Source organism: Dipodomys ordii, unplaced genomic scaffold (assembly GCF_000151885.1).
Source record: "Dipodomys ordii isolate 6190 unplaced genomic scaffold, Dord_2.0 Scaffold58, whole genome shotgun sequence".
Classification (NCBI taxonomy): domain Eukaryota; kingdom Metazoa; phylum Chordata; class Mammalia; order Rodentia; family Heteromyidae; genus Dipodomys; species Dipodomys ordii.
This window is the reverse complement of record NW_012267274.1, coordinates 6,352,863-6,364,438: the sequence shown is the minus strand read 5'-3', so window position 1 is coordinate 6,364,438 and position 11,576 is coordinate 6,352,863. Positions and strand designations below refer to the sequence as shown.

Here is an 11,576-nt window from a genome sequence, read left to right as displayed (position 1 = left end):
AACTGAAATTGAAATAGAGTAGAATGGAAGCATCCAGAGAGGTACTCTCTGGTGGGCACTCTGGTGGCCCCAAGCCCCAGGGTCCTGCCCTCGTCAATGCTTAGTTTCTATCTTTAAAGTCACTATCAAAGATGTCTGTGCTTTGGCACCATTCTCATGTCTTTGTTTCAGGCTGACAGAAGAAGAAAGGAGGAAAAAGATACTTTTTTGGATGGGGGTTCCTAGAATTCTTATTGACATTTCATTGTCCAGAAATTAGAAGCGCGGCACTATCTGTACTTACAAGGAGACTTAAGGAAGGTGCCAACTGGTTTCTGCAGACTACAGGGTAGAACTGTATTGTCCCTATTGTTCCCTCAGCAGTCACTACAGGCTGGAGGTAAGAGTCTCATGGATGTTCCTGCCTTGGTTGGTTTTGAGTTGTGAGCCTCATATCTCAGCCTTCTGAGTAGCTAAGATTACAAGCATGAGTCACCAACACCCAGCCTCAAAAGAAACTTAAAACAAGGCCAAGCAAGCAGGGCAGCTGATTAGGAACTCTGATACAAAGAAAGCACCTAGACTCAGACTTCTGAGCTTCTTCAGGGCTTACTGCATATTTAGTCAGTTCCCAGACAGGCTTATCATATCTAGGGCTCCATCCTTCCTCCTCTGGTTTCTGGAAGGAGTCCCCAGTGCTTCTTGCTGCCTGGGAAATGAACTGCTCCTGAAAAAGTTGGGTTGTACCTTCCTCAGGCCGCTCAGGACCTAATTACTGCCTTCAAGGAGGGAAGTGGAAAGAGACACTATGATAACAGACACTGGAATATGAATTGGGCCTACAGCTCTGGATGCAGACTCTCTGACTCCAAGGTCAGAGAGATTGGACTACAGACCAAAGCTAGAAAGTTCAGGCATTGTTGTCACTGCCATTTCCCATACCCACAACAGATATAACTAGTCAATTGCAGCATGCATTCCTCTTAAGAACCTTAGTGTCTTTCACATCAAGCTCCAAGCAGTTACTTCTGACACACCAGTTAGCCTGGGCTACCATCCCTATAGTCATGGATCTTGGAGGTGACCTCAGGCTTTGAGAGACTCTCAGGTTTGAAAGAGCTCCTATTCTCTACACACACTAGAAGGTACTGAAAGATACAGACCTGTATGTTCCAACTCTTCTCTCTTCCTCCTGATTTTCTCTGGATTTCCTGTGCCTCAGTGAGGAACTTGAGGCTGTGTTAGGAGGTAAGGGATAAGAGGCAGGAGGAAAAGTTCCACAATCTCGGGAGAGGTTGCCCTGGTACCCCGAGCTCAGCAGCATGGAACCAACTCTGCTGCTTCCTGGCCAAGCTTGCTAGATGGCGAGGGCTACCCTCAGCACTGTGACTGACCCCGGGAACATGAGGACACCAATACCAAGTGTGACCGAATCTCAAGCTTCTCTAGACACAGTGGTGGCCACCCAGAACAAATTGGAACCTACAAATCTCGAAAACTATTTTTGTGGCCCTGCCACACAAAATACCATTTCAATCCAGCACCACCACACTCCATCACAATGACACTTTAATAGTGCATGTGTGACAGATGTAGGACAATGGTGGAGTAAATCCTGGGCTTTCCTGTAAAAGACTGGGCCCCAGAACTTACAGAAATTGCTCAGTGATTGCCAAACAACTTTGCATTGGGTTTCTGTATCATGTAGCCCCCTCAGCAACCTTTCACATGGAGGGAGTCGAAGTCAGTGCGACTGGGGCCTGCACAGAATCCTGAATTTGACTGCCCACAACAGAACATTTCCATCATCTCAAAGAGGTCTACTGGACAGAGTTTACAGTAGCCTGGGACTATGTCCAGCAAGACTTTTTTTTGGTATACAAAACTATACCCTCCCCACTTACGTATGCACATGCCTGCTTTTACACCCAGTGGCAACAGGGAGAGTTATGACCAGACTGTGCAGCGCCTGGAAACACTGACAACTTGACCCTTTATCAGAAAAGCCTGCTCACCCCAATGCAGACTGTCTGCAAGTTGTCTGAGGACATTTTCTGGAAAGATGCTCCCTACTGTCTTTAGAGGCACCTGTGGGGCCAACACATGAGTCTCCCTGGCAAGAGGCAGGAAAGGTTCTAAGCAGCTGGCATCAGGGCTGATATGCCCTTTATGGGGACACCTTTATGGGGGCCCTTTATGGGATGGCCACCGTAGGCAGAGGTCTCCTCTAGCGTGACCGACCTCAGAGAGGTAGTAGAGTTGGCATCCGGGTGGCTGTCAGTGAACCCAGAAAAACCACACCAGAGGATCACTACCATTTGCTTTCTTTATTTTCTTTTTCGCTCTTTTCGAGTCATGGAGGCAGCCACATGAAGAAAAAGTGAGATACAAACTGTTTCCGTAGATTGATGATTAAGTCATGAACCCTTCCCAAACCAGTGCTCTACAAGACAATCCTAAGCGTTTTTCACCCAATATTTGTTGCCTAACTTGGGAGAACTGGCATTCTACACATCAGAAAACTCCCCTCCACCATCTTGGGAGGGTGGGTTATTGCATGAAAAGCCATCAGTGTGTGGCTTTCTGACTTCTCTTAGCTACAAATGCAGAAGAAAAACTCGAAAACGTGTGGGATTCTTTGTTTCTGAAAAGAGCCAAGCAGGGCTACCTCGGAGGAGACCTTGGAGGGGCAGCCCACACCCACAAGACAAGCCCTGCTCAGGTCAGCCTCCTCCTCTCACTTTCCAAGTCCTAGCCAGCCTCAGAGGAGATCAGGCTCACTTGCCTGGCCCTTCGGAATGCTGACACACTAGGCTCTCCCAATTGCAGAGCCTCTGGGATGACTGGACCAGCAGGGAGTTGTGGGGGTGGGGTGGGAGAAGGGGAAGCAAGGTTCCTGGAGTTGCACGCAACAAGCCCCATGAGGCCCGCTAGCCAATAATCCCTCTCAAATTATCTCTGCACTCTCCCTTAGGATGGACATGACCTTTGTTACAAAAAAGAAAACTAAGCTGATTCATGGGGCACGCTGATGCTCACTTAGTAAAGCCTCTATTGTCAACAGAACGACAAATGTGTTTGTAGCAGCCCGGCATGTCCCCAGGCCAGGGGATAGAGAGCTTCTCAAATGGCAACACAGGGTCAGCAGGGGTCTGCAATGTCAGCCGTGCCAACTGCAAATGCACAATGCACGGGGGAATTCTTGATGTCACGGAAGGGAGGTGGGGAGATAGAGTGGGGCTGGTTTTCTTTCCTGGGCTGCCAGGAGCCTCCTCTCTCTCTCTCTCAGAGTCCCAGGTTGACTTTCTCCCACCAGCTGCTCTCTGCTGCTCTATCCAAGGTCTTTGGATAAATGGGGACAGACCCTCCGGGCCTGCATAGCAATGTGCACCTGCTCCCAGGGGCTCCTTGAATTACAGACAAAACAGGGAGCAGGTCCTCTACAGAGCTACTACTGGGGTAGATTTCCTTTGCAGGGTCTGGGAGGCATCGCAAGGGTCCTGGAGGGTCACGCACGCTGCCGTCTCTTCCTTCCCCGTCGTTTCAGTCGTCTGGCGGGCAGGCTGACGGGCTGCTTCCCAAACTTCTCCATGATCTCTCTGATCCTGGCCAGGTTGGTCTTGCTGAGCGTAAAGTCACACCGCGTGGCCCCCATGTCGTAGCCAACCATGCAGGTCTTGGTGGAGGCGGTAAAGCCTTCTGCCTTCGCAGTGACCACGTACTCTCCTGGGTTCAGCAGGCGCCAGTAATCCCCGTCACTGGCTGTGGAAAGAAACCAGGAGACCTCAGAGCACAAATAGCGCCAGACCTCCTCAAGACCAGCCCGGGCAGGCGGAGAGCACCGACGCGGCCAGCAGGGAACCTGCTGAGCTCCCGCACCCCGATGTTCTTAATGCATGTGGACCCGCCAATATTTTTCTCCATGGAGGCCGCCTTAATGGTTTTAACAGGAAGTGGTTTGGGGTGAAGGCTTCCTGTAGAGTTTATACACACAAGCAGAGATGGAGAGGCAATCAAAAACAGTAGAGCCATTCACTATGAAGGTGAACTTGCAAACAGTGTGCCCTCACATAGAACGCAATCTTGTACAGCCATCAGCCAGTGGCTCGTTCTGGCTTCTCTTGGCTACAAATATAGAAAACAATTCTAAAAGATGTGGAATTCTTTGCTTCTGGAAAGAGCTAGGCAAGACCACCGAGGAGAAAGCCCTGGTGCTGGCATACCCTCCACAACCTCCATCCTGTTGCCCACAGTCCAGAAACTCAGAGCTCCAAGTATTCACACTTGGACATGGGAAGACAAGGAGGCCTGGAGCCCAAATAAACTGCAGCCAGAGCCCAGGGAGAGCCCATGGCACCCCAGATCTGCAGGTCACCGTCAGGGCCCATCCTCAGCTAACTGTGGATGGAGACAGACTGGCAGGGAGTGGGCTCCACTCACTCCTCTGATGAGCTCCAGTGAGGAGAACCTCACTGCCTGTCCAAGGGCAGATGTCCTGTTAATTCCAAGCCAGGTATTTGGCGAATACATTTAGATGCGTCTCAAACGCATTCTTCCTCCGTGTGGAATTCCGTTTAATACTTCTGTTTACTTTGTGCAAAATCCCTCCTGAAATGAAGCCTGTCAGCTCATATAATCCATAGAAAGAAATGAAGGCAAATTCAGCACTCTTGTGGAACGCCGAAAGATGCTGGAACCAATGAGAAGCCACGTGTGCAAGAAGGAGGGCATCAGTCAGCAGGGCACGCTGGGAAATTATTTATAGGGGGAAATAACGGAAGAGTTGTGTGTTTCCCATTAGCTCATCCAAACTGTCTCCTTGATTATAGGGCTTGAAATTCAGAGCCCATTAGGCAAAGCATGCTTAGGGGGCCCCAGGGCCTTTTTACCTCCCACGCAGCTTAAAACCCTCAGGTTTTCTTACATCGCCTACCAGGCACTGAATAGTGCAAGGAGTGGCCCAGGCTCTTTTAAAGGAGTTCTGCAGCATTATTTAAAATACAAATCCTGTCCTGCACTTATGGTGGCTCTTAACCCCCCCCCCCCATGGCCTCTGGCACATTACAGCTGCTCAGTTCACATTTGTTGCAAGAATGAATGAGTGAATAAATTGATGATTTTTAAATGAATGCCTGTGAAGAGCTACTACATACAAAAGTGTCTGCATAAAACTTCACAGTCAACGGCTGTGAAATCCAAGACAGGTGGTAGGAGAGTTCAGAAAGTACTACTCAGCAAGGAAATGGGTAAATAAGCGCAAAGATTGCATTTGGGGTGATTGACAGCAGTCTACTGTTTTGTGGTAGTTCAAATCCTTTTATCCATTTAGACAACTGGGCCAGGCAGCAGGACACTGAATACCTGGGCCAAGATCAATCCCCGTCTCACCTCCTCCTGCAACCCAAGCCTCTACTTCCCGGCAGGTCAGTGTGATCAGTTGTGCAAATAGGATCTTTAATATACACAAACAGTGTACAGAGGAGGGGTTCCTTCTCCCTAAGTAGGAGAACCAGTGTGGGGACAAAGGAAGGAGTTCTGGATTTGCAGTCTCAGATCCTTGGCTCCCCTCACAGCTCTGCCATTCACTTTGCCACCCGGGGACCCACACACATACAATGTCCACTCACCCATCTCTTCATTCATTCATACATCCACTCATATAGTCATTCAATAAATATTCATTGAGTACACACCTCTTCTAAGTGGCATTGTGTCTGTGATGAAAATAACAACCTCAACAAACAGCGGATGATTCCTGCCCTTTGCCGGGTGGAGGGGAGGCAGAGCTAAGAAGCCCAGGGTTTGACCACTGAGTGGCCTCCTAGAAGGGGGGTAAAGGAGGTGAGGCAGCTGTGCAGTGTGCGCAAGGTGGCCAGGGCTGACAGCTGAACAAACAGGGTGGCACCATGACATCTAAGGAAAGGCCAGAAGGACAGGGGAGGAGCCAAGGGACCGCCACGCAGGGGAAGAAGGTACAGACAGAAAGAAGCGCTACAGTAACAACCTCAACTTCTGCAGATGGCTGTTAGTCCACACAAAATAGAGGGAAGCAGGTGTCAGAACCACCCGCTGTGCCCCGGACTCTAGGACCACCACACCCAGCTCTGTGCGTGTGCGTGTGTGTGTGTGTGTGTGTGTGTGCGCGTGCACGTACATGTGCCAATCCTGGAGCTTGAACTCAGGGCCTGGATGCTGTCCCTGAGCTTGTATGCTCAAGGCCAGTGCTCTACCACTGGAGCCACAGCTCCACTTCTGACTCTTTGGTGGTTAATTGTGGATAAGAGTCTCATAGACTTTCCTATCTGGGCTGGCTTTGAACCATGATCCTAAGATCTCAGCCTCCTGACTAGCTAGGATTATAGGCGTGAGCCATCAGCACCTGGCTGTGATGTCCAGTTTTAAACTAAAGTATCCCAGGTGCTGATAGCCCTGAATGCAAGGGGCCCTAGCACTTGCTGGAGTACCTGTTTTCCTATCATCTCCTAGAGAGAAATCAGTAAGGTCTGCATTAAGGGCACTGCAGAGTGCCTGCATGACTTCTCAGCCCAATGGGCATGGAGGTGTGGTGAGGGGAACCAAAGACTTAGATCCAAACCCAGTGCCTCTCTAACCTTCCTGGAGCCAGCTAGCCTCCTGAGCTTCTGCTTTGCCCTGAAAAAGGTTAAGAACAGCCAGGCACTGGTGGCTCATGCCTGTAATCCCAGCTACTAAGGAGGCTGAGACCTGAGGATCATGGTTCAAAGCCAGCCCGGGTAGGAAAGAGCATGGGACTCTTGTCTCCAATAAAAACCACCAGAAAACCAGAAGTGGTGCTATGGCTCAAGTGGTAGAGTGCTCACCTTGAGCAGAAGAGCTCAGGGACAGTGCCCAGGCCCAGAGTTCAAGCCCCATGACTGACAAAAACAAAGGTTAAGAACAGCAAGAATAGCTTGCCTCCCACAAAGAGTGAATGTGAGAGACAGGAGAGGACGGGAATGGAGGGTCTCTGGGAACTGGCGGTGGTAAAGAACACTGAGTTCCTGAAGTGGCCATGTGGCCCAGGGGCTGCTGGATGGTCCTCTGTGCCAGGAGCACCCCTAACACATATAAGGCCAATTTGCACAACTATTCAAAGATAATGAACATAAATTTTAAAGGCCATTTGGGTACTGCCAACTGAATTTGGTCCATAGGGTCCTGGATTTTACAATTTCTTTCCTTCCTTTGTAAAGAGAGCTGGAGTAAGATTTCAGCCCTGCCTTTTCAAGGTCTTCTTCTAGCCCTCCCCTTATCCAACATTCTAGAATTTTCTACCCTCCATTCAAATGGAAATCAAATAGCCACGTTGAGATTTAATATCCAAGTTACTCTGTGTCTTGCAGGAAGGGAGGTAGCTGAGTCTCCCTGTGGATTTCTAATGACATCTAATGACAGTGGAAGAAAATGGGGCTGTTGTGGGGAATAACAAAGTTGAATCATGTACTGTTAAAGGTGCGGCTGCTACATATTTATGATATTGTGCTTTGACTGTATGTGTGTGTGTGTGTGTGTGTGAGTGGGTGTGGGTGTGTGTGGGTGTGTGGGTGTGGGTGTGCATGCCAGTCTTGGGGCTTGAATTCAGGGCTGGGAACTGTCCCTTAGCTTTTTTCACTGAAGGTTGACACTACCACTTGAGCCACAGCTCTACTTCTGGCCTTATGGTAGGTAATGAGAGATAAGATTTTCATGGACTTTTCTGCCTTGGTTGGCTTAGACCCATCGTCCTCAGCTCTCAGCCTCCCAAGTATCTAGAAGCATAAGCCACCAGCACCCAGCTCACCTGTGACTGAGCAGAAAAGTTATCCTTCTTGAATGACTTCTTCACTCCCCCCTCCAGCCACCCCTGGCTGCTGTCTCTGACTGTACTCCAGCCCTGCTGAGCTCTTCCATCACCCCAGTGTGGGTCAGAGCTGCTTTCTCTACTCCTATTCCTCCACCACTGCTGGAAGGCAGTTGTCTTCAAGTCCAAGAACAAGGGAGAAGAGCCGGGATGCGTTAGCTGAAAACCTGGCTTTCAAACATCTCTTGGGAAGTCAGAGGAAGGAGATACTACTCAGCTCTGAGTAAGATGTTTCTGGTCTTGATTGTTTCATATAGAAACACTTCAAGGGACTATATATTTCTTCGTAAGAGATAGTTTGTATGCATTTGCAGTTAGTTACCTGTTCGGATGTCATGGTTAACGCCTTCTACGGAGATAATGGCATTGGGAATCCCTTTTCCATGTAAATCTCTCACCATACCTTTGATGCCACGATGAACCTGCTCAGAAAACACGAGACACAGTGAGTGAGCCACGGACCAGCTCTGGCCACCACCAGCACAGGGAGGTGGGCCGTAAGCCTAATGCCAGCCCCATCCCCATCAAGAAGGCTCAAGCTCCATGGCTTTCATGGATTTGGGGTATAATGTTCATGTTCTTATGAGGGCATCAGCAAGTTTTTCATTGGAATTAAAATATTCCCAAGATCTACAATTTATGAGGCTCTGATATGCTTTGGGGAGATACCCAAAGAGGTCACTGTTGTGAATACTGAAAATGCCACCACCAAAATGAATCCCAGGAAATGGAAGCATGGAGTTGGTGGTGGTGATATTGTTGTTTTTGCTCTCTTTTTTTAAATCTTTTTAGGGAGATCAAAAGAATGGAGGGAGGAAAGGTGAACAAATGCAGTTATGATATTTGATATACACTATGTAAAAATGAACCAAGTAACTCATGGGCAAAGACAGGAGGGGGAAATGGGGAAAGCAAACAGAGGGCCAACCTTGTCCAAGAAGCATTGAAACTCATTACCTGACTTGTAGAATTGTAACCCCTTTGAACAACTCCGTAGGAATAACAATAAAAAACACAAACAGAAAGAAATATGAGTGGAGGTTCTCATCAAAATATATGTACTGAAAACCGGACTTGTTTTTCAGTTACAGGGGTTTGAACTCCAGTCTCAACTCCAGTATCAGCGCTTGCTAGGCAAGTGTTCTTCTGCTGAGCCCATGCCTCTATCCCTGAGGTTTGCTGTCATTTTGAAATAAAGTCTCGCTTATTTCCTAATGTATCCCTGGACAACCTGTGTTAGAGTTCTCCAGAGCTAAAATGACAGATGTGTGTCTCTGTGTCCAGCTTTTCATTAAGAAAGGTCTTACTATTTTTTCTTTTTGCCCAGCTGGCCTCAAACCATGATCCCCTCAATCTCAGCCTCTTAGGTAGCTGGGATTACAGGTATGAGCCCACCGCATGTTGCAAAAACTGTAAGTTAGTTTTTACAAGGTAAATTTATTTGGACTTGTCTGGGCTCTAATGAACTTAGTGACTTCAGAGACAGAGGAAAGAAAAGAAAATCAGAGCTTCCTGGAAAGGACAACTCTGAATTAGGGTCATTGTATTGATTAGCTGTGTCATAGGACACAGAACAATCCTAAATCTCATTCTACCATCTCCTTATTTGCAGAATGTGACAATCCAAGGTGGGCTCAAGTCATTGGCAATAACACTCTCTATATACATAACCTTTATCCACACCTATCACCAGGCTCTCTATCTTCTTAGACATGCAAAGGACAAAGAACTTTTATTGTGAAACTCCAAATGTGTTCATAGCTTTCCAAGAAGGAAGAACCAGACCACAACCCTCTGTGCCAGGAAAGCCCCTGTGGCTCTACTGAACCCACTGGGCCCCTCATGGGGTAGACTCAGATGCTACATATGGGTGCCAACCCCTGCCCCATAACTTGTACCAATGGCAGGGCCTGAGGCTCGGCATTCCTGATCTAACCTTCTGATTTCCAGTTGGCCATTGTTGCTCCATGGAGCAGGTATTATTCAATTACTTTTAGCATTGAACAATGCTACAAAAGGCTACAAAATGGACTTGACCTTGAGAACACATGGTAGAGAAGGTACCTGAGGTTCCCAGGGAGGACAGCAGGACCCTCACCAACCAGATAACAGGACAACATGATTCGGAAGGCTTGGGGACATGGGGAGCTACAAGAGATTCAGGTCTTGACTGTTTGGGGAAGCAAGGCCTTTAAAGAGATTAGTGTGTACAGAGAAGGCCACGAGGGTGGGTCCTGATCCAGTGAGGACACAGTGCAGGAGCATTCAGAGGGATGACCGTGTGAAGTGACAAGATGACAGACACCTGCGAGCCACCGCGAGGGTCCCTAGAGGACACCAAACTCGGGTACCATGATGATTGGCTTCAGTATCCAGAGCCTGTTTAAGCCTCTTGTCTGTGGTCTTTTCTTGTGGTAAATGCAAACTAAGTCAAGGGGCCCAGGGAGGTTTGCTCCAACAGTATCACTACTCCCCACACAGCAGAGCTGGGGAGCACCTGCCGACACCCACGGAGTGTCACCCTTCTATGGGTCTGTTTGCTGGCATGTAAAGAGACATCAGTACCCAGTAGCACTGTGGCTGGCCCAGGACAACAATGCCTAAGGCTTGAAACACTCAGTAGATGCCATGACTTTGGCCTCAGCCTGGAGCTACTCCCTCTCCTCAATCACACACCCACCGTACCTGTTCCATGAATACGATCAGAGATTCTCGATTGTTCTCCCACTCTTCAGGCAGCTCGCTCTCATGCGGGTATTTATCACAGCCCACATAGATGGACAGCTCAAAGCAGTTTGTATGAAGGTAGCTGAAATCATTCAGACCTGCAAAGGCCAGCAGACATGTCAATGAGTGCAAGAAATAGCACAAGGGAGGGAGCAGGAATGTTTGACAACTGGACAGAGGCATCAAGAATCAATGAGCACTAAGCTGGGCACCAGTGGATCTTGCCTATAATCCTAGGTATAACAGAGACTGTGATTGGAAAGATTGTGGCCCCAAGACAGCCAAGGCAGAGAAGTCCATAAGATTTCTTCCTGACAGAAGCTGGGCTTTGTCATTTGTACCTATCCTATCCTCTCATCTACGAGGGGAAACATAAAATAGGTGGGTTGCTATACAGTCATATTGCTGTACCCTATCTTAAAAATAACCAGTGCATAAAAGATCACTAATTCACTGAACACATTAGGTATGACCTGGGCCTGTGGAAATTCCTGCCTAACAATGACAAGAGGGGCTGATGAGAAGTTGGGGAAGGGGTGAGGGTGCTGGGAATCCCTGATGGGCAGCTATTGGAGGGAGAGAGGAAGTGGTCCCTGTGAGGGCTGCATGGGGGCAGGCAGCACCTGAAGTGCTGCTGGATGCACAGCAGGACAAGCTTGGGACCTACAGTCACCTTGCAGCAGCCCCTTAGACCACACTAGGGGGCCTCGATGGAGATGGGCCAGAAGGCTGGGTACCACAGAGGTCCGAGGTGATAGGCAATACAGATTTTCATGCACTGTGTCCAAGATGGTAGCTGATGCAGATGTCAACTTTGTCATTTGCTTGGTGGTGGCCAGTGCAGATGACAGTATGTCATGTTCAAGATGGTGGGCAGTGCAGATGCCAACCCCACTGAGCATGGTGAGTGGCATGCCTCCAACGTGGAAGTCACCCTGGGGTCACTTGGCGTTGACTAAGGGATGAGCATCTTGGAGGCGCTTGGATTGTTCTACACCAGCCTGTGAGGCTG

General features: G+C 48.8%; 1 protein-coding gene across 1 annotated transcript in view; it reads right to left on the bottom strand.

The window, feature by feature from the left end:
• Positions 1–2,286: 2,286 nt before the first annotated feature.
• Cpxm2 (carboxypeptidase X (M14 family), member 2) overlaps positions 2,287–11,576 on the bottom strand; it is a 99,085-nt gene continuing 89,795 nt past the window's right edge. The window contains exons 12-14 of the mRNA XM_013021892.1: positions 10,523–10,662; positions 8,160–8,259; positions 2,287–3,741 (exon numbers count right to left, since the gene is read on the bottom strand). Of these exons, the coding sequence (XP_012877346.1) occupies positions 3,488–3,741; positions 8,160–8,259; positions 10,523–10,662 (494 nt within the window). The 3' untranslated portion in view covers positions 2,287–3,487. The remainder of the gene's footprint in view (positions 3,742–8,159; positions 8,260–10,522; positions 10,663–11,576) is intronic.